General features: G+C 37.7%; 1 protein-coding gene across 4 annotated transcripts in view; it reads left to right on the top strand.

Moving 5' to 3' along the window:
* The first annotated feature begins 321 nt into the window (after positions 1-321).
* PTGR2 (prostaglandin reductase 2) overlaps positions 322-27,860 on the top strand; it is a 46,867-nt gene continuing 19,328 nt past the window's right edge. The window contains exons 1-4 of one of the 4 annotated variants that reach the window (XM_037835282.1): positions 322-414; positions 5,078-5,142; positions 15,517-15,635; positions 24,053-24,244. In XM_037835282.1, the coding sequence (XP_037691210.1) occupies positions 5,106-5,142; positions 15,517-15,635; positions 24,053-24,244 (348 nt within the window). In that variant the 5' untranslated portion in view covers positions 322-414; positions 5,078-5,105. Of the gene's footprint in view, positions 415-559; positions 580-5,077; positions 5,143-15,516; positions 15,636-24,052; positions 24,245-27,860 lie in introns of those variants that run through there. The other 3 variants (XM_037835283.1, XM_037835286.1, XM_037835285.1) reach the window with 3 other exon arrangements.

Below are 27,860 nucleotides of genomic sequence, written 5' to 3'. Positions count from 1 at the left end.
AGATTTCTGTCACAGTTTTCCCAATGAGAACCTCAGGGAGAAGTCCATAAGAAGAATAAAATTCCCTTAGGGACTGCCAGAAGTAAACCCACTGGTCAAGAGTGAAGTATTTGCTCTTTGGGTCCAAGCAGCTGGGCGGTCATAGGGCACCAATCCCGGTTAATTTGTTTATGTACTTCGCTCGGTTAAGAAACTATCTTTGAAGCTCCGCACTTTGCCCGCCTGTCTCGGAAAGGTCCCAGGGAAACATTCCTAAACTTTAAAATCCCGCCTCTAGGGAAAGATGGGGGAGAGCAGAAGCCTAGCCGCGCGCATGCGTACTGCAGTCAGCGAGCCGAGCTCTTGCGGAGAGCCGGGGTAGTGAACCAAGCCCGGCAAACCGCGCGAGATTTTCCTCCCTCGAGACCCGCAGAGGTGAGTGGCGCGGGAGCGGTAGTCGGCCGCGGGAGCTGAGGTTGGGGGTTGCTGAGTAGTTTCCGGCTGTGTGCGGGGTGAGGGAGGAACGAAGGAACTCCAGATGGCCTCCAGGCTTCTTCCCAGAGTTACCCGGGACATTGCCCTTGGATCCTAGGACACTGGGTTAGAGAATGCTCTAGAAGAAACTGTTCTTTAAAAAAAAAAAAAAAAAAAATTAAATAGGCTTATTAGGTATAAGCCATATCAAATTTGGGCATATGCATTTAAGTTGCCTCTGGAATGTTGATTTTACACATATTTGTTGAACATCTACTGTGTGCCAGGCATAAGGGGTGGAGATAAATCTTTGAATAAAACAGACACAAAGTCCCTATTTCTTGGCGCTGACATAAATCTGAGTACACTAATCTGAAACTTTGGGGTGTAGAGGCAGATTTTTAGTAATTTCCATGTAAGTGCTTGGTTGGGGGAGCCAGAGAGGAAGATGAGGCCACTGAGGAAGAAAAGAGCCAGCTAGGAATCCTCGCATACAAAGAAGGAGGAAATAAGACACAAGGGAGAGGAAAGGGTCTGGCCATAGAGAAAAGAGGAGATCCAAAACAGTCAGAGGACACATTTTATAACAAGGCCGTGATCATCAGGTCGTGTGTGTGTGTGTGTGTGTGTTGCAGAATAATTGAATAAGATAAAGATAGAAAAGTATTTTCTTAAAAGGTGTTAGGAAGATCCTTTTGTGGAGGTGGTATGTGTTGTGCTTAAGAGCATGGGTTCTGGTGTCATTCTTAGTGGTTGTTCGACTTTAAATTTTTCAGTCTCTCTCGACCTCCCTTATCTCATCTATAAAATGGGGGTGATGAAACACTACCAATTTCATAGGGTTGTTGTGGGGAAGGGTGAAATGAGATAATGCAGATAAAGCTGTCCAGTTTCTGGAGTTTAGGTACATTTAAGAAACAGACTGAGAGAAGGGCCTTAGAGTCTAAGATCTTACCTGGTAACTATTCTTTTTTACTTTAATTGCTCTTTTTTACTTTAATTATTATTCTTGTTATTTTTGTGTGTGTGGTAATGAAGGTGTCAGGGATTGATTTTGGTGATGAATGTACAACTATGTAATGGTACTGTGAACAATCAAATGTACGATTTGTTTTGTATGACTGCGTGGTATGTGAATATATCTCAATCAAAAAAAATTAAAAAGAAAAAAGAACCAGTTCTTCCTAGTTCAATGAACATACTGTAAAAAGACATCATTGAGACAGTGAGGGAATTTGAATAGGCATAGGCATTAAATGTTTGTTAAGAAAATACCTGTACTAGTTATTCTGTTAGGCATAATAATGGCATAGTATTTGTTTAAAATAACCAGAGATACATAACTGAAGAATTTTGGGGTGCAATCGAATGATTACTGGGATTTGCTTTAAGGGGAATCTTGGTCTTCCAACCCAGCTTAGCCCCAAGACCAAAGAACACACCAGGCATGGAGTTAGACATAAGTTTAATAGGACTTACTGATGGTAGATGATTTTTCTTGGTGGCGGCTGGCTGAGGAAAGATAGAAATTAGCGCCCTGCAAAGAGTGGGGGGGGGGTTTCAGTGGGTGGTTTATAACAATTAGGACAAGGACATTCCATAGGGTGTGAGAACAGCATTTCAGCAGGGTCTTATGACACAGGGGTGTGGAGATTTGTTATCAACAATGATCAGGGGAGGGGGGTTTCAATGCTTTGTTTATGATACAACCCCACCCCCCACCCCCCCCCAAAGGTCTGATGACTTTAAACCTCTGTCAGATGAAGTAGGCAGCTACATGAAATAACTCACTTTCACTGTGGAGGGGAGGGATCCTGGGTCCTGGGTCCCACACTGGGAGATACAGTGTTTTAGCTGGGCAGCTCTGGGTATGCAGGACCCAGGCCCCCCTCCTCTCCATAGTAATTTCATGTAGCCACCTACTTGACCTGGACCGACTTTGAAAGTCATCAGACCTCCCCAGGGGAGGAAACAGTGTATTATGAACAAAGCATTGAAACTCCCCTTCCCTGATCACTGTCACAAGACCTTGCTGAAACTGTTCTCACATCCTCCTTGTCCTAACCCTTATATACCACCCCCTGGCACCCCCTGCTTTTGTAGAGCACTAACTTCCATCTTTCCTGCCTAGCTGCCACCGTGGAACAAACCGTATCTCCTGTAAGTAACTCCTGTTAAACTCATGTCTAACTCCATGCCTGATGTGTTCTTTGGTCTTGGGTTGAGTTGGAACAGCAGCACTGTGTCCAGAAGGAGAGTAATGGCTATTGAGGGCAACCAGCCATTTCTGTCACAACCAGTGAGATAATAAATGTATACATTACCAAAAGTAAGGCAGCAAATAGGATGTGTTTCCATGTTCTTCATTCAATTTTATTAAACGTCACATCAGACTTTTAGTTCTTAATTAGGTATGTAGGAGAGTTGACCATTGCTGTATGGCTGTACATATACATATACAAACACATATACAAACATACACAGAGTTTGAGGTCATCTGCCAAGATCACCTTCACTTTTATTTCAGTGAAAGGATACAGATTAAAATCAACCAAGACACAAGATGCATGGGGAGTCCAGTTGTTTTCCTCCCAGTGGAGATGTGAACAGTGCTAACTCCTCTCAGCAACTGTATGTGACAGTACACACAGAGCATTGCCAACCAGGGAAATTCACATGAGCCTTTATGTCCAGAAATTTTTATTGGTGTTTGGTGAGGTAGGATGGTTGACCACCATGTGACTGCCTTTAGTTCCCAGTATCTCTGGAGATCAGGCTGGAAGAGTGTGACCAAAAGCCTCCACCATAAATCACATTGTTAGGATAGACTATCTGGCATGGCCCAAGACCCCCAGGTAAAGAAGACATTCTTATCAGGCAAGACATTCCAAGGTTAGAGGTTACTTCTTAGGAGCCGCGGGCAAAGGCCAAACCTCTCTTGGGTAAGATTAATTCTTTACTACATGATGTAAAAGCCCCATTTGGGGGAGATTATGGGGAAATAGTGGAAAGAGGGAGAAGATGTGAGATCTGGAATGAGGAGATTTGTGTTTCAGTCGCAATTCTACTTACCTGCTCTGTGATCTTATGCACAAACTGTATTTCAGCTTCCTTTGTAAAATGAGGGTAGTAATATATTTTTACCTATATAACTTTGTTATAAGGAATAAATAATGATATCTGTGTGGAAGTGCTCTGTAAATTAATCTCCATATAAATATTATGTTAAGCAAGCTTTGAAAAAATATCCCTTGATTATTTAACATTTTTGAAAGGTATATATAAATCTGATATCTGTATTGGATACTCAGGTACCATGTGAGATGCAGAGAAACATGGACTGATTTAAGGGTGTCAGTAATTTAAAAAGTAGTTGAGGAGTGGAGTCATGCATAAATTAAATTACCTAATGATACAAGGCAAGGGATTGTTATATATCAAATGGATTTACAGATGGTTGTCATATGTATATTTTAATTGTGCTTCTGTATAAAAAAGCTTTACATTTAGAAATGTTACCAAGGGCTAAGTACTCTGAAATGTTGTAAAAAATAAGTGATTGATACAAGTGTTTTTCTTTGGGCTTCTTAGTATTATTGGTTATATGGGACTAAAAACCATAAAACAAAATATATAATGTGAGAAGATGTAAGTGCTAAAGAAATATGTTCATAAAAAAGGATATTATTATTTATCATGTCTTAAAAATCAAACAAATTAATTAAATATATAGGATGGAAATTTTTGTATAATTAACAGGTTGGCTCTTTGGTTGGGTTTGAATCTCAGCTTGACCACATCAGGTTTAAGCCCTCAGTTTCCTTATTTTATCAAATGGTGATGATAATAATACGTAATAAGTTTATTGGGAGATTACATGAGAAGATATATGTAAAGCACTCACAGCAGTGCTTGGCACATAGTAATGCTCCCTAAGCCTCTGGTGTTCTCATTTTTACTGATTAATAAAGTAAGCAAAGAAATGTTAAGCGATTTTCCCCGTATCAGGTAGTGCCAGCATTGGAACTTAATTTTGCTTCTTTCATTAGCTCAAATTGTAAACCCAAAATAAGCTGATCCTTTACTTATTTACTTGGCCATTCTGTATTATAGAATTTTCCATAAGGTGAGGATGTGAAAAATGCCTTTGATATATTACTTTTATAAAAATCAGAAAAAATTAAGAAGTTACCATTTTGATAAATGAAAGGAAAATTTTTGAAAATCTGATTACATCTCAGTTAACAAGCTAGCAGTCTAATTTTGTCACTAGATGAATCGGCCAGCTCTGGAGGAATATATTATGTTGTTTTCTTTTAATCAGGCCACAGTAGGAGGTGTAATCATGATGATATGAAGATGAATGTGTTTGAATGTGCCAAAGAACATTTTGTCCCATATAATCTTTGATGAACTTGTTCCTATTAACCAAGAATTCTAACAAGATTTAGTCTTTCTTCATATGTTTGCTTCAGGAGGCAAATTCTGCAAGGAGACTATCTTTTTTGGTCCTAACCATGATTTTTCCTCTCCTCATTCAGAAACACAAATGTGTTTTTCTATTTTTAAATTATTGAATGTTTCAAGAGCTTCTTGTATTATTTTTTGATTTTTCTGTTTCTAGAAACCTTGGCAGACCTCTGCTCAGAGTGATGATTGTACAAAGAGTGGTATTGAATTCCCGACCTGGTATGTATTTTTCTGTGATGAATGAACAGCTATGGGCCTTTAATGATTATTAATGCAAATGGAAGAAAAAAGTAATACAATTTAAAAAAAAGGAAAGGTGATGTCAAGATGGTAAACTAAGGTAGTAAGATATTAACACTAATAGATTAGAAGAATTTCTTTAAACAACATATTGTTCAGTTTTTCAAACTGATAACTTCTGAGTTCATTTGGTAAAGTTTTAATAGGTATTCTAGAATCGTAACGTTTAAGAGTTTATATTACAAATATGTGTGGTTTTTGCTTTTTCTTTATATTATGTATCATTGATTATTAAATTTTGATTTTCTATTTCATGTAAAAATACTGATTTATGTTTGTGCTGACATCTAACCTGAATCCTAGAAACTTAGGTATGAAAATAACTTGAGAGATTTGGGCCTACTGCTGTGTTCCAGACTTAGTTTTGCTGCTCACCTAGGACTTGACCTGGGGAAGACACTTAGGTTTTCTGAATCTCAGTTTCAGTAACGTGAGGAGTTGGATTAAGATATTTACATTTTATTCCCATCTTAGAAATTTGATGATTCTATGAATAGGGAGTTTGCTTCTGTTAAACATAACTGCAGATAAGTACACTTTTTTTTTTTTTGAAGAAAATAAAAGAAGACTTTAATAAACATTAACATATTTGTGGATTAGATAAATATTGTTAATGTCAATTCTTGGCAAACTGGTTAATAAATTAAATATGATTCTGGGGGAATCCAGCTGAGATTGTTGTGGAATCACACAAGCTGATTCTCCTACTTACATGGAAAGCAATATGGCAAGAACAGTGAATATAATTTTGAATGAGAATACGGACTTGGGCCTATGAAACGTCAGGACTCACTATTACTACAAGATAATTAAGAACGTGGTATGGTGACGGGATATGCAAATAGGCCAATGCAGTATAGTGGAGAGATCAGAAACAGAGTCATATATATGTATATTTGATACATGATGGAGGTTACATTGCAAATTCATAGGGAATTGAATTAAGCCACACAATGTTCTAGATAGTTATGCACAGTGAAAAATTGATTACATTGGATTTATACTCTGTATAATACACTAGATATTTCTAATTGTAGGAAAGAGCAGGGAAGGATTTCTTTTTTTTTTTTCTGAATGCCCTGAATTGTTTTTTTTTATCTTCATTTTATTGAGATATATTCACATACCATGCAGTCATACAAAACAAATCGTACATTCGATTGTTCACAATACCATTACATAGTTGTACATTCATCACCTAAATCAATCCCTGACACCTTCATTAGCACACACACAAAAATAACAAGAATAATAATTAAAGTGAAAAAGAGCAATTGAAGTAAAAAAGAACACTGGGTACCTTTGTCTGTTTGTTTCCTTCCCCTATTTTTCTACTCATCCATCTATAAACTAGACAAAGTGGAGTGTGGTCCTTATGGCTTTCCCAATCCCATTGTCACCCCTCATAAGCTACATTTTTATACAACTGTCTTCGAGATTCATGGGTTCTGGGTTGTAGTTTGATAGTTTCAGGTATCCACCACCAGCTACCCCAATTCTTTAGAACCTAAAAAGGGTTGTCTAAAGTGTGCGTAAGAGTGCCCACCAGAGTGACCTCTCGGCTCCTTTTGGAATCTCTCTGCCACTGAAGCTTATTTCATTTCCTTTCACATCCCCCTTTTGGTCAAGAAGATGTTCTCTGTCCCACGATGCCAGGTCTACATTCCTCCCCGGGAGTCATATTCCACGTTGCCAGGGAGATTCACTCCCCTGGGTGTCTGATTCCACGTAGGGGGGAGGGCAGTGATTTCACCTTTCAAGTTGGCTTAGCTAGAGAGAGAGGGCCACATCTCAGCAACAAAGAGGCATTCGGGAGGAGGCTCTTAGGCACAATTATAGGGAGGCGTAGCCTCTCCTTTGCAGCAACCGTCTTCCCAAGGGTAAAACCTATGGTAGAGGGCTCAACCCATCAAACCACCAGTCCCCTATGTCTGTGGTCATGTTAGCAACCATTGAGGTGGGGTAGGCCAATACCCCTGCATTCTCCACAGGCTCCTCAAGGGGGCACTACATTATTTTTTTCCTTGTTTTTCTTTTTTTTTTTTAACTTTCCCTTCTTTTTTAAATCAACTGTATGAAAAAAAAAGTTTAAAAAAAGCAAACATACAATAAAAGAACATTTCAAAGAGACCATAACAAGGGAGTAAGAAAAAAACAACTAACCTAAGATAACTGCTTAATTTCCAACCTGTTCCTACTTTACCCCAAGAAAGGAACCTAATATAGCAACATTTCTGTGAACTTGTTCCTACTATATCCATCAGAAATTAGCAGACCATAGTCATTCCTGGGCATCCCCAGAACATTAAATAGCTTATCTGTTCTTCTTGGATTATTGTTCCCCCTTCCTTAATTGCTCTCTATTGCTAGTTCCCCTACATTCTACATTATAAACCATTTGTTTTACATTTTTCAAAGTTCATGTTAGTGGTAGCATATAATATTTCTCTTTTTGTGCCTGGCTTATTTCGCTCAGCATTATGTCTTCAAGGTTCATCCATGTTGTCATATGTTTCATGAGAGATCGTTCCTTCTTACTGCTGTGTAGTATTCCATCGTGTGTGTATACCACATTTTATTTATTCACTCATCTGTTGAAGGACATTTGGGTTGTTTCCATCTCTTGGCAATTGTGAATAATGCTGCTATGAACATTGGTGTGCAGATATCTGTTCGTGTCACTGCTTTCCGATCTTCCGGGTATATACCGAGAAGTGCAGTCGCTGGATCGAACGGTAACTCTATATCTAGTTTTCTAAGGAACTGCCAGACTGACTTCCAGAGTGGCTGAACCATTATACAGTCCCACCAACAATGAATAAGAGTTCCAATTTCTCCACATCCCCTCCAGCATTTGTAGTTTCCTGTTTGTTTAATGGCAGCCATTCTAATCGGTGTTAGATGGTATCTCATTGTGGTCTTAATTTGCATCTCTCTAATAGCTAGTGAAGCTGAACCTTTTTTCATGTGTTTCTTGGACATTTGTATTTCCTCTTCAGAGAACTGTTTTTTCATATCTTTTGCCCATTTTATAATTGGGCTGTCTGTACTATTGTCATTGAGTTGTAGGATTTCTTTGTATATGCAAGATATCAGTCTTTTGTCAGATACATGGTTTCCAAAAATTTTTTCCCATTGAGTTGGCTGCCTCTTTACCTTTTTGAGAAATTCCTTTAAGGTGCAGAAACTTCTAAGCTTGAGGAGTTTCCATTTATCTATTTTTTCTTTTGTTGCTTGTGCTTTGGGTGTAAAGTCTAGGAAGTGGCCGCCTAATACAAGGTCTTGAAGATGTTTTCCTACATTATCTTCTAGGAGTTTTATGGTACTTTCTTTTATATTGAGATCTTTGGTCCATTTTGAGTTAATTTTTGTGTAGGGGGTGAGGTAGGGGTCCTCTTTCATTCTTTTGGATATGGATATCCAACTCTCCCAGCCCCATTTGTTGAAAAGACCATTATGACTCAGTTCAGTGACTTTGGGGGCCTTATCAAAGATCAGTCGGCCATAGATCTGAGGGTCTATCTCTGAATTCTCAATTCGATTCCATTTATCTATATGTCTATCTTTGTGCCAGTACCATGCTGTTTTGGCAACTGTGGCTTTATAATAAGCTTCAAAGTCAGGGAGTGTAAGTCCTCCCACTTTGTTTTTCTTTTTTAGAGTGTCTTTAGCAATTCGAGGCATCTTCCCTTTCCAAATAAATTTGATAACTAGCTTTTCCAAGTCTGCAAAGTAGGTTGTTGGAATTTTGATTGGGATTGCATTGAATCTGTAGATGAGTTTGGGTAGAATTGACATCTTAATGACATTTAGCCTTCCTATCCATGAACATGGAATATTTTTCCATCTTTTAAGGTCCCCTTCTATTTCTTTTAGTAGAGTTATGTAGTTTTCTTTGTATAGGTCTTTTACATCTTTGGTTAAGTTTATTCCTAGGTACTTGATTTTTTTAGTTGCTATTGAAAATGGTATCCTTTCCTTGAGTGTCTCTTCAGTTTGTTCATTTCTAGCATATAGAAACATTACTGACTTATGTGCATTAACCTTGTATCCCGCTACTTTGCTAAATTTGTTTATTAGCTCTAGTAGCTGTATCGTCGATTTCTCAGGGTTTTCTAGATATAAGATGATATCATCTGCAAACAATGACAGTTTTACTTCTTCTTTTCCAATTTGGATGCCTTTTATTTCTTTGTCTTGCCGGATTGCCCTGGCTAGCACTTCCAGCACAATGTTGAATAACAGTGGTGACAGCGGGCATCCTTGTCTTGTTCCTGATCTTAGAGGGAAGGCTTTCAGTCTCTCACCATTGAGTACTATGCTGGCTGTGGGTTTTTCATATATGCTCTTGATGATATTGAGGAAGTTTCCTTCAATTCCTACCTTTTGAAGTGTTTTTATCAAAAAGGGATGTTGGATTTTGTCAAATGCTTTTTCAGCATCTATTGAGATGATCATTTGATTTTTCCCTTTTGACTTGTTAATGTGTTGTAATACATTGATTGATTTTCTTATGTTGAACCATTCTTGCATGCCTGGAATGAACCCCACTTGGTCATGGTGTATGATTTTTTTAATGTGTCTTTGGATTCGATTTGCAAGTATTTTGTTGAGGATTTTTGCATCTATATTCATTAGGGAGATTGGCCGGTAGTTTTCCTTTTTTGTAGCATCTTTGCCTGGTTTTGGTATTAGATTGATGTTAGCTTCATAAAATGAGTTAGGTAGTGTTCCATTTTCTTCAGTGTTTTGAAAGAGTTTGAGTAAGATTGGTGTCAGTTCTTTCTGGAAAGTTTGGTAGAATTCCCCTGTGAAGCCATCTGGCCCTGGGCATTTATTTGCGGGAAGATTTTTGATGACTGATTGGATCTCTTTGCTTGTGATGGGTTGGTTGAGGTCTTCTATTTCTTCTCTGGTCAGTCTAGGTTGTTCATATGTTTCCAGGAAATTGTCCATTTCTTCTATATTATCCAGTTTGTTGCCATATAGTTGTTCATAATATCCTCTTATAATTTTTTTAATTTCTTCAGGATCTGCAGTTATGTCACCTTTTTCATTCATTATTTTGTTTATATGGGTCTTCTCTCTTTTTGATTTTGTCAGTCTAGCTAGGGGCTTGTCAATCTTGTTGATCTTCTCAAAGAACCAACTTTTGGTGATATTTATCCTCTCTATTGTTTTTTTTGTTCTCTATGTCATTTATTTCTGCTTTAATCCTTGTTATTTCTTTTCTTCTACTTGGTTTAGGATCGGTTTGCTGTTCATTTTCTAGCTTCTTCAGTTGATCCATTAGTTCTTTGATTTTGGCTCTTTCTTCCTTTTTAATATATGCGTTTAGTGCTATAAATTTCCCCCTTAGCACTGCTTTTGCTGCATCCCATAGGTTTTGGTATGTTGTGTTCTCATTTTCATTCGTCTCTATATATTTAGCAATTTCTCTTGCTATTTCTTCTTTAACCCACTGATTGTTTAGGAGTGTGTTGTTTAACCTCCAGGTATTTGTGAATTTTCTAAGTCTCTGATGGTTATTGACTTCTAATTGTATTCCATTGTGGTCAGAGAATGTGCTTTGAATAATTTCAGTCTTTTTAAATTTATTGAGGCTTGTTTTATGTCCCAGCATATGATCTATTCTGGAGAAGTTCCATGAGCACTAGAAAAGTATGTGTATCCTGGTGATTTGGGATGTAATGTCCTGTATATGTCTGTTAAATCTAATTCATTTATCAGATTGTTTAGGTTTTCAATTTCCTTATTGGTCTTCTGTCTGGTTGATCTATCTATAGGAGAGAGTGATGTGTTGAAGTCTCCCACAATTATTGTGGAAACATCAATCGCTTCCTTTAGTTTTGCCAGTGTTTCTCTCATGTATTTTGTGGCACCTTGATTGGGTGCATAGACATTTGCGATTGTTATTTCTTCTTGTTGAATTGCCCCTTTTATTAGTATGTAGTGGCCTTCTTTGTCTCTCAAAACATCCCTGCATTTAAAGTCTATTTTATCTGAGATTAATATTGCTACACCTGCTTTCTTTTGGCTGTAGCTTGCATGAAATATTTTTTTCCATCCTTTCACTTTCAGTTTCTTTGTGTCCCTGTGTCTAAGATGAGTCTCTTGTATGCAGCATATTGACGGTTCATTTTTTTTTGATCCATTCTGCGAATCTGTTTCTTTTAATTGGGGAGTTTAATCCATTTACATTCAACGTTATAACCGTGAAGGCATTTCTTGAATCAGCCATCTTATCCTTTGGTTTATGTTTGTCATATTTTTCCCCTCTGTCTATTAATATCCTTTATTGTACCCATACCGAATCTCTTTAGTACTGAACCTTTCTCCAAGTCTCTCTGTCCTTTCTTTGTTTCTCTGTCTGTAGGGCTCCCTTTAGTATCTCCAGTAGGGCAGGTCTCTTGTTAGCAAATTCTCTCAGCATTTCTTTGTCTGTGAAAAATTTAAGCTCTCCCTCAAATTTGAAGGAGAGCTTTGCTGGGTAAAGTATTCTTGGTTGGAAATTTTTCTCACTCAGAATTTTAAATATATCGTGCCTCTGCCTTCTCGCCTCCATGGTGGCTGCTGAGTAGTCACTACTTAGTCTTATGCTGTTTCCTTTGTATGTGGTGAATTGCTTTTCTCTTGCTGCTTTCAGAACTTGCTCCTTCTCTTCTGTGTTTGACAGTGTGATCAGTATATGTCTCGGAGTGGGTTTATTTGGATTTATTCTATTTGGAGTTCGCTGAGCATTTATGATTTGTGTATTTATGTTGTTTAGAAGATTTGGGAAGTTTTCCCCAACAATTTCTTTGAATACTCTTCCTAGACCTTTACCCTTTTCTTCCCCTTCTGGGACACCAATGAGTCTTATATTCGGACGTTTCATATTATCTATCATATCCCTGAGGTCCATTTCGATTTTTTCAATTTTTTTCTCCATTCTTTCTTTTATGCTTTCATTTTCCATTCTGTCATCTTCCAGGTCACTGATTCATTGTTCAACTTCCTCTAGTCTTGTACTATGAGTGTCCAGAATCTTTTTAATTTAGTCAGCAGTTTCTTTAATTTCCATAAGATCATCCATTTTTTTTTATTTATTCTTGCAATGTCTTCTTTATGCTCTTCTAGGGTCTTCTTGATATCCTTTGTATCCCGTACGATGGTCTCATTGTTCATCTTTAGTTCTTTGAGTAGCTGCTCTAGGTGCTGTGTCTCTTCTGATCTTTTGATTTGGTGTTTGGGCTTGGGTTATCCATATAGTCTGGTTTTTTCATATGCTTTATAATTTTCTGTTGTTTTTGGCTTCTTGGCATTTGCTCACCTTGATAGGGTTCTTTTAGGATTTGTAGACCAATTGAAGTCCTTATCTCTAATTTATCAGATCTACAGCTTCGTGGAGTACACTTTCTCTAACTAACCAGCAGGTGGCGTCCACGTGCCACCTGTTCTTCAGAAGCCAGTTCTCTCCTGCTTAGCCTTTTTGGTGAGTGGGGGAGTGAGTCTTGTGGGGTCCAATTGGTGTACCTAGCTTGCGTGTGTAGTTGGTGTTGCCTGCCCTGTATATGGGGCGTGTTTCTGGGCAGTCAGGGAGGGGGGGTGGCTCTAACAATCAAATCTCCCTGGTGATCCTAGAGTTTTAAAGCTGCTGCAATAGTCTAATCCTTCAGTTCAGTCCTGCCACAGTTTGTCTCTGCCACTGACCCAGAAGTCCTTGGTATTGGCATATGGCTCCTGAGACTTGCAAGTGGGCCCCTCTTCCAGGCTGTGCACCCCGGGTCCTCTGTTGAGGGATGACTGTGCTATGTCACAGGTGAGTGCCGTCCCCCCAGGGCAGTTCTGGGCTGCTGGGCTGTGTAGGGAGGCTCCCAGTCTGCTGAAATGATGGCTGAATGGGGCTTTGTTAATTCACATTGCTCCACCTTCCCAACTCTGGGACAATCAGCTGAGGTTGCAGGGAAGGCTAATGTCCACACCCAGTTTTGTGGTGTGTGCCTGTTATTTGAAGCCCTTCCGTCACACTGGGTTGTCTGGGGCAGCTCTGGGCTATGGGGCTGGCGACGGGCAGGAGTGTTTCCTGTCCACCAGGATGATGGCTGTGAGCAGACACCCCCCTTTTCTTGGGAAATTGTGGTGTTTAGTGAATTTTCTCAGCCACTGGATTATTGCCTTTTGTCTCAGAGCTCTCTCAGTTCTGCTCTTGTCTTGACCTGCCCAAACTGCAAGTCTTTGAAGCTTTCTGTATTGGGCGTCTTAGAGTAATTGTTTTAGAAAAAGAAAAAAGGATTAAAAAAAAAGGGCCCTCCTCAGAGATCTAATGGGTTATTGAAATGCTAAGAGACAAAGCAATTAGGGCCATTAAGGAAAGGTCCACAGGGCAGAGAGATCAGCTTTTCTTCGGGATTTGCATATGAGCCTCAGGGCCTGAGCTCTGTCCTTCCCCTTTCTGTGTTCACCAGAACTCCAAAAATCCTCCGCTTTTATTTTGGAGTTTTTCGTGTTGTTTTTTTCTATGCCTGTCTCCTCCCTGCTGGGCTGGCTGCTCTCAGATTCTCTGGTGTCTGGTCTCAGTCTATCTATGGTTGGAGTTTGGATCAGTAGAATGAGTTTCTGATAAGGGCTGCCACTGCAGTTCTCCCTTCTCCTTCCCGGAGCTGACAGCCCCTCCTCCCATGGAACTGAGCCTGGCAGGGAGGGGCGCGGGTCCCCTGGCCGCAAAAACTTACAGATTTCGCTGATCTCAGCAGTTCCACGTTTTCATGAGTGTTGTATGAAGTATGCCCAAAGTCAGATTGCTCTGTGGGTCCAGTCCACGCAGTTCCTGGCTTTCTACCTACTTTCCTGGAGGAGTAACTAAAACATACAGCTTACCAGTCTGCCATCTTGTCCCGCCTCCCAAGTACGCTTTTAGTGACAACATTTTCTGCATTACAAAATTTTCTTTTCATACCTCAAATTTTCTAATTACCTAATTTTTAAGACTGTACTTTTTTGGGGGGGAAGATCATATTCATTTAGTTTCTATTTACTTCTTATAATGAGGAAGGAACAATCACCTAACTGTTTACTTTGGCTGATGTGTTTCTGCTACCTTATAAATTAAATTTTCATAATAGGAAAATTTTAAAACACATAAAATGATTTACCTGTAATGTTTTTAAAAAAGAAAATTTGAAGGTGACAGCAGTATTCCACAGGAACCTTCTGGAGAAAATCAAGACTAACTGAAACTGTTTGAAGAATTTATGCTGAGTCATTTCTGCACCACAGAGAAATTACAAAACAGTACAGACTTATTCATGGCTATATTAAAAGAGAGTGTACTGCCCCTGAGGAGCTGGGGAAAATGCAGAGGTTTTGGGCTTCCTCACCTGGATGGTTGCTGATGTTCTCATAAACATTGAGGACTGATGGTTTGATGTGCCAAGCCCTCTATCACGAGACTTGCCCTTAAGAAGCTGGTTATTGCAAAGAAGAGGCTAGGCCTGTTGTAAGTGTGCCTAAGGGTCTTCCCCTGAATCCCTCTTTGTTGCTCAGATGTGGCCCTGTCTCTCTAGCTAAGCCAACTTGGTGGGTGAAATCACTGTCCTCCCCACTATGTGGGATCTGACACCCAGGAGTATAAATTTCCTTGGCAACATGGAATATGACTCTGGAGGAGGAATCTTGACCCGGCATCGTGGGATGGAGAATATCTTCTTGACCAAAAGGGGGATGTGAAATGAAATGAAATAAAGTTTCAGTGGCTGAGAGATTCCAAATGGAGTTGAGAGATCACTCTGGTGGACACTCTTACGCACAGTATAGATAAGTCTTTTTATGTTTTAATGAATTGGAATACCTAGTAGTAAATACCTGAAGCTGTCAAACTACAACCCAGTAGCCTTGAAGCTTGAAGACAATTGTATAACAATGCAGCTTCCAAGGGGTGACAATGTGATTGTGAAAGCCTTGTGGATCAAACCCCCCTTTATCCAGCATATGGATGGATGAGTAGAAAAATGGGGGCAAAAAACTAAAGAAAAAATAGGGCGGGGGGGCAGATGATTTGGTTGTTCTTTTTTTACTCTTATTTTTTTATTCTTATTTTCACTTTTTCCAATACAAGGATAATGTTCAAAAAATAGATTGGGGTGATGAATGAACAACTATATGATGGTAATGTGAACAATTGATTGTATACTTGGGATGATTGTATGGTGTGTGAATAAATCTTAATTTAAAAAAAAAAAGAGTGCACTGACTCCTAGAGTGAACTTTTAAAGAATAATAAAGAATTTTACTGAAAGTGACTTTTGATTTTAGGAAAAAATGGTAATCCAGTGGCAGAAAATTTCCGCATGGAAGAGGTCAGTTTACCAGATAATATCACAGAAGGACAAGTAAAAGTTAGAACTCTTTATCTTTCTGTGGATCCTTACATGGTAAGAATCAGGATTTTGTGACTTGGCGAAAATGTAATTTTATTTTCATATTTCTCATGTTGCATCTGGATTTGTGCATTCCTCATGATTAATAATATTTGAGCAGTTGAATCTTGATACCTGTGAATTACAGATTACTTTTGTTTCTAAGCACTAGTGTTATTAAGGTATGTTGTAAATGGAATATTTTCATAATGGTACATGTCGTTAGTCAGGTTCTTCCAAATTCCTGATCACTTCCCAATAGTAAGTAAAGTTCAAAGATGATAAATGAAGATTGGACATTCTCTCAGATAGATCCAGTTTACAAGGCAGCTCTGTACAAGACCTCTATTCTAACTGGACTCTTGTTTGAAAGGAGCAGACTTGTTTATGCTACCTCTAGATAAAGGAGATTTATTGAAAGGGTATGTATAGCCTAAGACTACAACTGAGAAGTCGTCAGGCACAGTGATTTAGACTCTGGGCAGGCTTTTTGCTTTTCTTTTCTCAGGGGTCACGTAGTCTCTTCCCTCTTAACTTTGTGTCATGGCCCCGATAAGTGGGTGGCAGATTCTGTATGTATCATTTTAGCTTCTAGTGTTAATAGCCTTAATACTTAGAATCAGATAGGGGATCTGGCCCAGTTCATCTGTTTTGTCAGATGATTTCATAGGTTTTTGGCCAACTGTATTAGTTTCCTATTGCTGCTGTAACAAATTACCATAAATTTTTTGACTTAACACAAATATATTATCTTACAATTTTGGAGGTTAAAGATCCAAAATGTTTTCATGGAGCTAAAATCAAGGTGTTGTCAGGGCTGCATTCCTTCTGGAGGCTCTAGAGAAGAATCTGTTTCTTTGCTTTTTCTAACTTCTAGAGGATGTTTGCATTCCTTGGCTCATTGCTCCCTCATATCACTCTAACTTCTGCTTCCATTGTCATGTCTCCTTCTCTGACCTTCCTGCTTCCCTCTTCTAAGGAACTTTGTGATTACATTGGGCCCCATAATGCAGGATACTCTCCCCATCTCAACATCCTTAACTTTATTATATCTGTAAAGTCCCTTTTGCCATTGAAGGAAATATAGTCACAGGTTCCAGGGATTAGGACATGGACAACTTTGGGAGGCCATTATTCTACCTGCCATACCAACCTGTGGATTGATTGCCCAGGGGCCAGGTACACCCATACAATCTAGTCAGCTGGGGGTAGATAGGTTGGGTGAGGATTGGCCATCAGACAGTAGGGTGGGAGGTACAACTAGAGAGCCAGTCATCAAGTTACAAGGCATGTAACTGAACTGCCCATCTCTGAACAGTGGAAAGGGTCCCTGTTCTAGTTTGCTAATGCTGCCAGAATGCAAAACACCAGAGATGGATTGGCTTTTATAAAAGGAGTTTATTTGGTTACACAGTTACAGTCTTAAGGCCATAAAGGGTCCAAGGTAACACATCAGCAATCTGGTACCTTCACTGGAGGATGGCCAATGGTGTCCGGAAAACCTCTGTTAGCTGGGAAGGCACGTGGCTGGCGTCTGCTCCAGAGTTCTGGTTTCAAAATGGCCTTCTCCCAGGACGTTCCTCTCTAGGCTGCAGTTCCTCAAAACTGTCACTCTTGGTTGCTCTTGGGGCGTTTTTCCTCTCACAGCTTCTCCAGAGCAAAAGTCAGCCTTCAACGGCTGTCTTCAAACTTTCCCATCATCTGCAGCTCCTCTCGCAGTTCCTGTGCATTCTTCAAAGTGTCCCTCTTGACTGTAGCTCCTCTTCAAAACATCACTCACAGCTGCACTGAGTTCCCTCTGCCTGTCAGCTCATTTATATAGCCCCACTGATCAAGGCCCACCCTGAATGGGTGGAGCCACACCTCCATGGAAATATCTAATCAGAGTTATCACCTACAGTTGGGTGGGGTGCATCTCCAAAGAAACATTCAAAGAAATCTAATCAAAACTGATAACGTCTGCCCACACAAGATTACATCAAAGATAATGGCATTTGGGGGACACAATACATTCAAACTGGCACAGTCCCAATTTCCACAAAGCTTAGGTTTTCAAGTAAGCATGTGAGGCAGAAATCACAGGGGGATAGAACACTTGGAAAATTCCTTAAATTGTTCTTCAGTCCCTGGGATCGGGCCTCTTGGAAGCTCAAAATCTTAGAATCAACTTCTGTGATCACATAATATGATTTGCTAAAGCCGTCTTTCCCTGGGCTTCTCTTGCCCCTCATAATGGACTGCTTCTCACCTTTCATCATTGAACTCCCACAAAAGGAAAGAACCATGTTCTACTTTTTAGTCTTCTCTTCCATTTGCTCTTCAGCTCATCTCAAGCCACATCTTGTATTTTACTTTTATCATTTTACTTGTATCTCTCCTGAACTCTTCCCTTCCTTTGAAGCTGATTATCTCTTTTTCATTATTGAAGGTCTTTTTTTCAAAATAGGAACAATTTTGTTGTTTTTATTGCCATTATAAATAATTGGAACAGAAGTATATAAAGTAAGGAGTAGAAAAGTTCCCTTATAAAGGTTGGCTTATTGATCTGTACTGTTAGCAGTAATGTACTAATGTCAGTTTCCTGGTTTTGATATTGTATTGCCGCTATTTAAGATGCCATCATTGACATCTTTTTTTTTAAAAATTGTATATAAATATAAAAGTTTTATTGAGATATAATTCATATACTATACAGTTCCCCATTCAGTAGTTTTTAATGTCTTCAAAGTTATGCAACCATTACCACAATCAATTTTAAAATACTTTCATCACTCCAAAAAGAAACCCTGTCCCCGAAACAATCATTCCATATTTCGATCTAGACCCTACCCTCCCCCGCCCCCCAGCCCTATGCAACCACTAATCTACTTTCTACATCTATAGATTTACCTCTTCTGGACATTTCATATAAGTGGACTCATATGTTACCTTTTGTGTCTGGCTTTTTTTGCTTAGCCATAATATTTTCAAGGTTCATCCCTGTTGTAATATGTATCAGTACTTCATTCCTTTATTTTTAATTTATTTTTATTTTTTAATTAAAAAATTTAACTTAAAATTGTAAATTATTTTTATTTAATTTTTAAATTCTTGATTGTGATAACATATATAACACAGAATTTCCCATTTTAACCACTTTCATGTTATTAATAAAAGTGATATTAATTACATTCACGATATTTTGCTGCTATCACCATAATCCATTAACAAAACTTTATATCACCCTAACAGAAACTCTGTACTCATTAAGCAATAACTCCCCATTCTTTCTCACAACCCCATCCATTGGCAACTTATCTACTTTCTTCTCTATGGATATGCTTATTCTGGTGAATTTGCTTATTCTGGTGGATTTGCTTATTCTAGATATTTCATATAAATGAAATCATACAATATTTGTCCTTTTGTGTTAAACTTATTTCATTCAACAGATGTCTTCAAGGTTCATCCATGTTGTAGTATCTGTCAGCATTTCATTCCTTTTATGGCTGAATACTTTTCCATTACATGGATATATCACATTTTATTTATCCATTCATCAATTGATAGACATTTGGGTTTCTATGTTTTGTCTATTATGAATAATGCTGCTATGAACATTTGTGTACAAGTTTTTGTGTGGATACATTTCATTTCTCTTGGGTATATACCTAAGAGAGGAATTGCTGGGTCATATGATAGCTCTATGTTTAGCCGTTGAGGAACTACCAGATTGTTTTCCAAAGCAGCTGCATCATTTAACATTCCTACTAACAGTATATAAGGGTTCCAATTTCTGTATATCCACAACAACACGTTATTCTTCCATCTTTTGGATATATCCATTCTAGTGGGTGTGAAGTGGTATCTAAATGTGGTTTTGATTTGCATTTTCCTGATGGTTAATGATGTTGAACATCTATTTATATGCTTTTGGCCATTTGTATATCTTCTTCAGAGAAATGTTTGTTCAGATCCTTTGCCCCCCTTTTAAATTGGACTATTTGTCTTTATTATTGAGTTTTCAAAGTACTTTATATATTCTAGATACAAGTATCTAGATTTTGATACATTTTTATACATTGATTTATAAAAATATTTTCCCATTTTGTGGGTTGTGTTTTCACCTTCTTGATGGTGTTCTTTGAAGCACAAAAGTTTTTAATTTTGATGAAGTTCAATTTATCTGTTTTTTCTTCTGTTGCTTGTATTTTTGGTATCATATCTAAGAAGGCTTTGCTTAATCCAAGGTCATGAAGATTTCCTCCTATATTTTTTCTAAGAGATTTATAGTTTTAGCTCTTACATTTAGTTCTATTATTCATTTTGAGTTAATTTTTATGTGCGGTGTGAGGAAGGGGTTTATTCCAGTTTGCTAATGCTGCTGTTATGCGAGATACGAGAAATGGATTTGCTTTTATAAAGGGGATTCATTAGTTTGCAAATTTAGATTTCTAAGGCCATGAAAGTGTCCAAACTAAGGCATCAACAAGAGAATGTGAAGAATGGCTGATGGCATCTGGAAAATCTCTGTTAGTTGGGAAGGCACGTGGCTGGCATCGGCTGTTCCTTTGCTCCCAACTTGTGTTTCAAAATGGCGTTCTCCAAAATGTCTCTGGGTCTCTTTTAGCTCTTCTCTCTAAGCTCCTGTGTGTCCTTGCTTCTTTCTCTGAGGAGTTTCTCTCTCAGACACATCTGGACATCCTCTCTTAGCTTCTCCTGGATAAACTCTGAGCTTTCATCTCTTAGCTTAGCATCTCCAAATGTCCTTCCGTCTGCATCTTCAGGCATCTCCAAGCGTCAGCAAGCATCTCTCTAAAAGTCTCTCTCAGCTGCTCTCCCCTCCTTCTGTTTGTGAGCTCTCTTATAGGACTGATTTAATTAAGACCCACCCTGAATAGGTAGGGCCCACATCTTCAGGGAAATAATTTAATCCAACCTGGAAGCCCCTACTCCTCCAGACACAGCTGGACGTGAAATCAGAGAGCTGGCCCTTGTCACAGTTACAGAGGTAATTTATAGCATTTTGATTTAGAGTACCTTTAATTAAGTCATAGTCTATTTTTACATTAAATGATGCTTCATGAACACAAATGTCCCATGAAGTGAAGCATCTCAATCCATTAGTGGTTCAAGATCAAAGGAGGGTATCCATGTTATCAGAGACTTAGCCTTGCATGCCTGTAAAACTCAACTGATGATATTTTTACTAGTTAAGCTATGATTTCTGTAAGAGCAATATAACATACTTTTACTTGTAAAAGTCTAAAAATTAGAAAAGAGATTACTGTGACTCGTCTCTAACTTGCTAATATAGTTTTATCATTTTATTCTAGGATTAGTTTAGCTATTACATCATATTGATAAATATACTTTTGATTAGGACTATATTCAACCTTGCTACATTATTTACGACTTATTTATGGTTAAAGTAACAGCTGCAGCTCCATCCTGTTTTCACAGAGGACCAGGTGATTACATGTTATCTATATCTAAGAAGGTTGAGAGGACCTTTCTGCTTTCTTGAAAATGTTCACAGTTTTTTTTTTTTTTAACTGTTTAGCTTCTCCTTCAATATAATCTTCTAATATGGGACTTGAAGGATGCGAATCATTTGTCCCAGTTTTTAGAGTAAGGCCTTCCTACTTTTTATCATTTGAAAATTATACTTGAGTGTTTTTAGGTAAAAGTTCTGTTAAATATGCTTCTATATCAGAAAGAATAACTGGTTCTTTGCTATCAGAACAGAAAACGGATGATATATGAGAGCAGCACAGAGAGAAAGAATCAGCATTCTCATTATCAAATTCCTCAATAGAGTTATTATCCTATTATACATGGTCAGCCCCTGTTATTCTCTAGCTGCATTCTTTAAAGGGATTTCCTTTGGGAAATTACCCTAAACCTCAGAACACTCCAGACCTCTCTGTTATATTTTTTCAGAATAGTACCTTGACCTTCAGCATTTATCCCAATTATAATTAATAATTCTATAGTTATTTGGTGTCTGTCTTCTCTAAGAAAAAGTAAGCTAATATGAGCAAAGGTCTTATTTATCACTATATATCCAGTAACTAGCATGGTGCCTATTAAGTGTTAATGAAAAGAAAGAAGGAATCAGGAAAGTCACTTTGGATGCTTTCACTAGACATTTTCCAAGTATTGTTCTTAAACAAACAAAAACAAGAAACATGAGTGTAAGCAACTTTAAGGAAAAAAGGAATCCAATGAATGTTAAACCATTCAGATTTTATATCATTCCAAATTCACATTTAATTTTTATCATGTGTACTGTGGTAGTTTGAAACTGTATGTACCCCAGAAAAGATCATGTTCTTTTAATCCATTCTGGTAGGTATAAACCTATTGTAGGTGGGATCTTTTGATTAGGTTATTTCAGGTGAGAATTGCCCCAGTGTGGGTCTTAATCTTTTTACTGGAGTCCTTTATAAGAGATAAAACAGAAATATGCAGAAGCTAAGCTCAGAAAGGAAGCTACTGAAGCCAGAAGCTGAAGAAATGAAACCCAGGAGAGAAGGACCAGCAGGCACTAGCCATGTGCATCGCCATGTGCCAGAGGAATCCAGATATCATCTGATGATGCCTTGAGTTAGACATTTTTCACAGGCTTAGTACTGTAAACTTGTAAGTTAACAAATCCTCATTGTAAAAGCCAGTCCATTTTTGGTGTATTCCATTTCATCAGCTTTAACAAACCAAAACAGGTATATAGTATTTTACATGGTTATATTTAATTTTTATATACTATTTTGATTTCACTTTTCTTAAGTGACTTTATAGGTACATCGTCATAGGAAAACTAGTCTAAATATTCTTTTAGTGATTATATAACATTATGTTGTGTTGACATCATCTGCTTAGCTATAGGGAATTCCTCGTTTCCACTTTTTTGGTTTAGAGTCAGACTCTTGGTCTGGCCAGTATCCTATGGCAGCTGTATTTGCTTTCTAAGAAGATATGGGAGGTAGCACTCAAGCAGAAGTGTGATATATTTCCATAGAAGCTTCTGCCTCAATTCCTGCTTTGGATTTTTCTCCTGGTGTGCTGAACTAGACCATGTGGGGCCCCTTGACTAAGCAGCCTTCTGTGTTTTCTGTCTCCCGGTCCATGCTGTGAGCCTCCACATTTTAGCCTTCATAAGAGAGGGAACAGTGAGCAACAGAGAGGTGGAGAAACTTGACTACTTCCTAGAAAACTATTAGCCCTAATCCAGTGGGAGGGTGTGGCTCCCATTATAACACTTTGTCTTTGAGGCTTAAAGACTGCATCCACCTGAGGTTTAGGGGGCATGATGTAGCAAGAGTGCTTGGTCTGAAGTTGTGATGAACACTTGCATAAAAATTGTTTAATTTCTTTTGGGATTATTTCCATTGGGGAACAAGAATTGCTAGGCCAAAATAGATGAACAGTTTTATAGTCTATATGTTGCTTTCTTCATTTTAAAATTAAAAATGGACAATTTTACAATACCATCAGCAATGTATAAGTGTACCTAATTTTCCACAGTCTACTGAATGTCTTAGTTTGCCAAGTTGCTATGGCTAATACCATACAGTGGGTTGGCTTAACAATAAGAATTTATGGTTCATGGTTTCAGAGGCTAGAAGTCCAAAATCAAGACATTGGCAAGGCCAAGCTTTCTCCCTGATGTCTGTAATGCTATAGACGGGCGCTGGCTTGCTGCAATCCTTGGGGTTTCTTGGCTTTCATTTCTATCTCCTGTCACATGGTGATCTCTTCTTTCTCTGTGTCTGCTCTTCTGTTTTCTGCTGACTTCTGGCTTTGACTCCTCTTTGTGGCTTTCTCTGACTTATTGTGTCAGAATTTCTTGTGCTTAAAAGGACTCCAGTAATTCCGATTAAGGCTCACCCTGATTCCATTGGGCCACACCTTAACCAAAAATAACATCTTCAGAAGGTCCTATTTATACATGAGTTCATACCTATGGGAATGCAGGTTAATATTAAGAACATGTGTTTTGTTGGGGATACATAATTCAACCTACCTCGTCCAATATTTTGTATTATTTTTGCTATCATAATGTGTATAATATTACTTATATTTCTTTAAATAATTCTTTAAAATTTAGACAGCTTATTGGAATATAGTTCATATGTCATGTAATTCACCATTTAAAGTGTACAATTCATTTGTTTTTAGTATATTCACAAAATTGTGCAACCATCCGATAATCTAATTTTAGAACAGAATTAAATTCCTTTTTAATTACACTTCTTTACTTGTTAAAGAGGAGGTACATTTTTTTTTTGAGTTAAAAAAAAATCTCAAAGAGAAAAATTAAGATAATTTTATTTGTTGGATTAATACTATTTAACATTACTTGTATACTTTCTGTTAATCACTGTATAAATTAGTAAATTGGTTCAGTGTTATCAGACTGAATTACCCTAATCAGTATTTTCTTTTTTTAGCGTTGTAGAATGAATGAAGATACTGGCTCTGATTATTTAACACCTTGGCAGCTATCTAAAGTGGTTGATGGTGGGGGCATTGGAATTATAGAAGAAAGCAAACATACACATTTGACTAAAGGAGATCTTATGACTTCTTTTAATTGGCCTTGGCAAACCAAGGTTATTCTGGATGGAAATATCCTTGAAAAGGTGATGTATAAAATAAAGTATCTAACTTCCCCCCTGTAATTCTCACTTTGTGCATTTGGTATTCAGCGTTGTTCATTATCAGGGGAAAAAATAAACACATATGTTCCCTTTTAGCTAGTCAACAAATGTGGCAAAGATTCTGCAAGCCTTTGTTTCTTTTCCACAGTTGACTGTAATTGTCTATGACAATTCTTAGATTACCATTGAATGGTGTCATTCTCCATATTGAATTTATTTGCCAAATTATATGTGTAATATAAAGCCTGAGCTATCAGCATAAAAAAATTTTATGCTAAGAACCAAAAGGCCCCCTCTAATTATATGCATTAAAGTTTCCTGAGAATAGATCCTAATTTAAGAAACTCATTTGCTTTGTGTTTGAAATTCTATCTCATGTCAGAAATCCTGAATTCAGTTTCTACCATTAGGTTGAGCCATGTGAAATTACCAATATTTCACTGTTTTTAACCTATAAGAAATGGCAACTTCAAGTAATTCACTATAATAGATATGTCATCAAGGAAGTTACTTTTAAGTCTCTGAACCACGGTTTCCCTATGTGCAAAATGGAAACAATAGCTATCTCAAAAGTGGATGTGAAAATTAAATGTTATGATAAATATGAAAAAAACTTTGTACATTGTTAAAAGCTATATAAAATTTTAATATTTTTTACTGCCAGTTCCTATAATCAGTTAAAAGTGGCTTTAAAGATACAAAATGAATGTGGGAGATGTTATACAACCATTTGTCAACTTATTGGATCTAGATATTTCTTAGCAGGAAGGGAAGAAGGAACATTCAACCATTTCTAGTTCTGACAGTCAGTGTGCTGTTGTGGGATATTGATCAGTTGGGGACGGCTTGAAAATGCTTTGGGAACAGATATTAGACACGAAGAACAGGAATTTAGAAGCTATGGAGGAATGTTTGCTGAACACAAACTTACCTCACAATGTCTTGTATACTGTTTTTACTAGTTAACTATTACATATATGCCATATTTCTGTGTACTGTAGACCTTTCTGTGTAGTGTAGAACTCTATTACCTTTACCTGCACACTACATTTAACTGACAGTTATTTCGTCTTTCCATCCATGAACACAGATGGCCTTCCATTTATTTAGGTCTTTTATTTCATTTAACAATGTTTTGTAGTTTTCCATGTATAAGTCCTTTATATCCTTGGTTAGATTTATTCTGAGATATTTGATTCTTTTAGTAGTTACTATAAATGAAATTTTTTTCTTGATTTTCTCCTCAGATTGTTCATTACTAGCATATAGATAAACTACTGATTTTTGTACCCTGCCACTTGGCTGAGTTCATTTTTTTAGCTTTAGTAGCTTTGTTATGGAAATCTTTCAGTCCTTCACCTTTGAGTATGATGTTAGCAGTGGGTTTTTCTTATATGTACCTCATCATGTTGAGGAAGTTTCCTTATATTCCTAGTTTTCTGAGAGTTTTTATCAAGATGGGCTGCTGAATTTTTTTCAAATGCCTTGTTTGCATTACTTGTGATGATCATGGAGTTTTTCCCTTAGTTTTGTTAATGTGGTATGGTTACCACCCAATGTGGGATCATTGCCCAATGTGCATAGAAGTCAATGCCATGACACCAGAATTTTGAGAAAAGAAGAAGTTTATTGTGAGCAGCTCAGCAAGGAGACAGGAGGTAAACCTCAGATTTGTCTCCCCTAGCAGAAGGGGCCTGGGAGTTTTATACTGTTTGGGGAAGGTAGGCTTAAGGGAGGGGCTAAGGACAGGGTGAGATGACATGGGTGAAGGAGTAGGCTAAAGTGGAACATACACAGTTCCAGATCATGCTACTTCATGCATCACGTGTTCAAAATTGGCAGCTTAGCATGATCAGTGGATGTTATCTTTACTATTGCAATTAGGAAAAGGTGACTTTAGGTCAGGGCTTCTCTCTATGCCCTGGTGGCCAGAGCTTGCTAGAACTGAGTTTAGCAGGTACTGCAAAGGTAGAGGAAACTAACTTTTCTTTCAGTGAAGCAAGCCTCTTTTGAATAAATATGAGGAGGTGGGACCTCAAACAAAGGAAATGGAAACTTCTGCAAACCAGTAAGGGAGGGGCTATTTCAGTGGAAAAGTGGGTTATTAGGTGAAGGTTTCAGTATTTTATTGATTTTCTTATGTTGAACCACCTTTGTATACCTGGGATAAATCTCACTTAATTGTGATGTATATTTCTTGTAATGTGCTGTTGGATTCAGTTTGCTGATATTTTATTGAGGATTTTTTCATCTACATTCATAAGGGAAATTGGTCTGTAATTTTCTTTACTTGTGGTATATTTCTCTGGCTTTCGTAATAGGGTGATGTTGACCTCATAGAATGAGTTATGAAATGTTCCTTCCTGTTCAGTTTTTTGGAAGGGTTTGAGCAGGATTGGTGTTAATTCTTGTTGGAATGTTTGGAAAAATTTCCCTATGATGCCATGTGGTCCTGGGCTTTACTTTTTTGGGAATTTTTGATGATAGATTGAATTTCTTTACTTGTTATTTGTCTGTTGGGATTCTTCTTGAGGCAGTAAAGTTAGTTTGTGTGTTTCTAGGACTTTAGGTTATCTAATTTGTTGGCATACAGTTGTTTATAGTAACTTCTTATAATCTTTTTTATTTCTGTGTGGTCACTGGTAATGTCCCCCCTTTTGTTTCTGATTTTGGTTTTTTATGTCCTCTTTCTTTTCTTTGCCAGTCTAGACAAAGGTTTGTTGATTTTGTTGGCCTTTTCAAAGAACAAACTTCTGATTTTTGATTCTGTTGTTTTATTTAATTGTTTGATGTATCTCTGCTCTAATTTTTGCTATTTTCTTCCTTCTCCTTGCTTTGGGGTTAGTTGCCCCCCCACCCCCACCCCCGATCTTCCAGTTGTGAGGTTAGATCTCTGATTTGAGATCTTTCTTCTTTTTAATGAAGGCATTTAAAATGATAAATTTCCCTGTCAGCACCACTTCTGCTACATCCCATAAGTTTTGGCATGTATTTTTGTTTTAATTGCCTTAAGGTATTTCCTATTCACTTGTGTTTTCCTCTTTGACCCTTTGGTTGTTTAAGAGTGTATTGTTTTATTTCCACATATTTGTGAGTTTTCCATTTCTTCCTCTATTGTCGATTTCTAGCTTCATTCCACTGTGATCTGAGAAGATACATTGTATGATTTCAATGTTTTTAAATTTATTGAGATTTGTTTTGTGACTTAACATAATGTTTATCCTGGAGAATGATCCGTGTGCACCCTAGACGAATATGTATTCTGCTCCTGTTGGGTGAAATGTTCTATATATGTCTGTTAGGTCTTGGTTTATAGTATTGAAGTGTTCTGTTTATTTCTTGAACTTTTGTCTAGATTTTCTCTTCATTATTTAGAGTGCTGTATTGAAGTCTTGTACTATTAATGTAGAACCGCCTGTTTCTCCCTTCAAATATTTTGGGTCTCTCTCATTAGGTGCATATATATTTATATTTATAATTGTTAAGTCTTACTGTTGAATTGATCCCTTTATCCGTAGATAGTGAATTCCTTTGTCCTCATAGAAGTTTTCACTTAACATCTATTTTGCTGATGTTAAAATAGCTATACTGATTAGTA

The sequence above is a fragment of the Choloepus didactylus genome, chromosome 4, assembly GCF_015220235.1.
Source record: "Choloepus didactylus isolate mChoDid1 chromosome 4, mChoDid1.pri, whole genome shotgun sequence".
NCBI classification, from domain to species: Eukaryota; Metazoa; Chordata; class Mammalia; order Pilosa; family Megalonychidae; genus Choloepus; species Choloepus didactylus.
The sequence above is the reverse complement of the archived record's forward strand: the minus strand, read 5'-3'. Positions and strand labels throughout refer to the sequence as shown.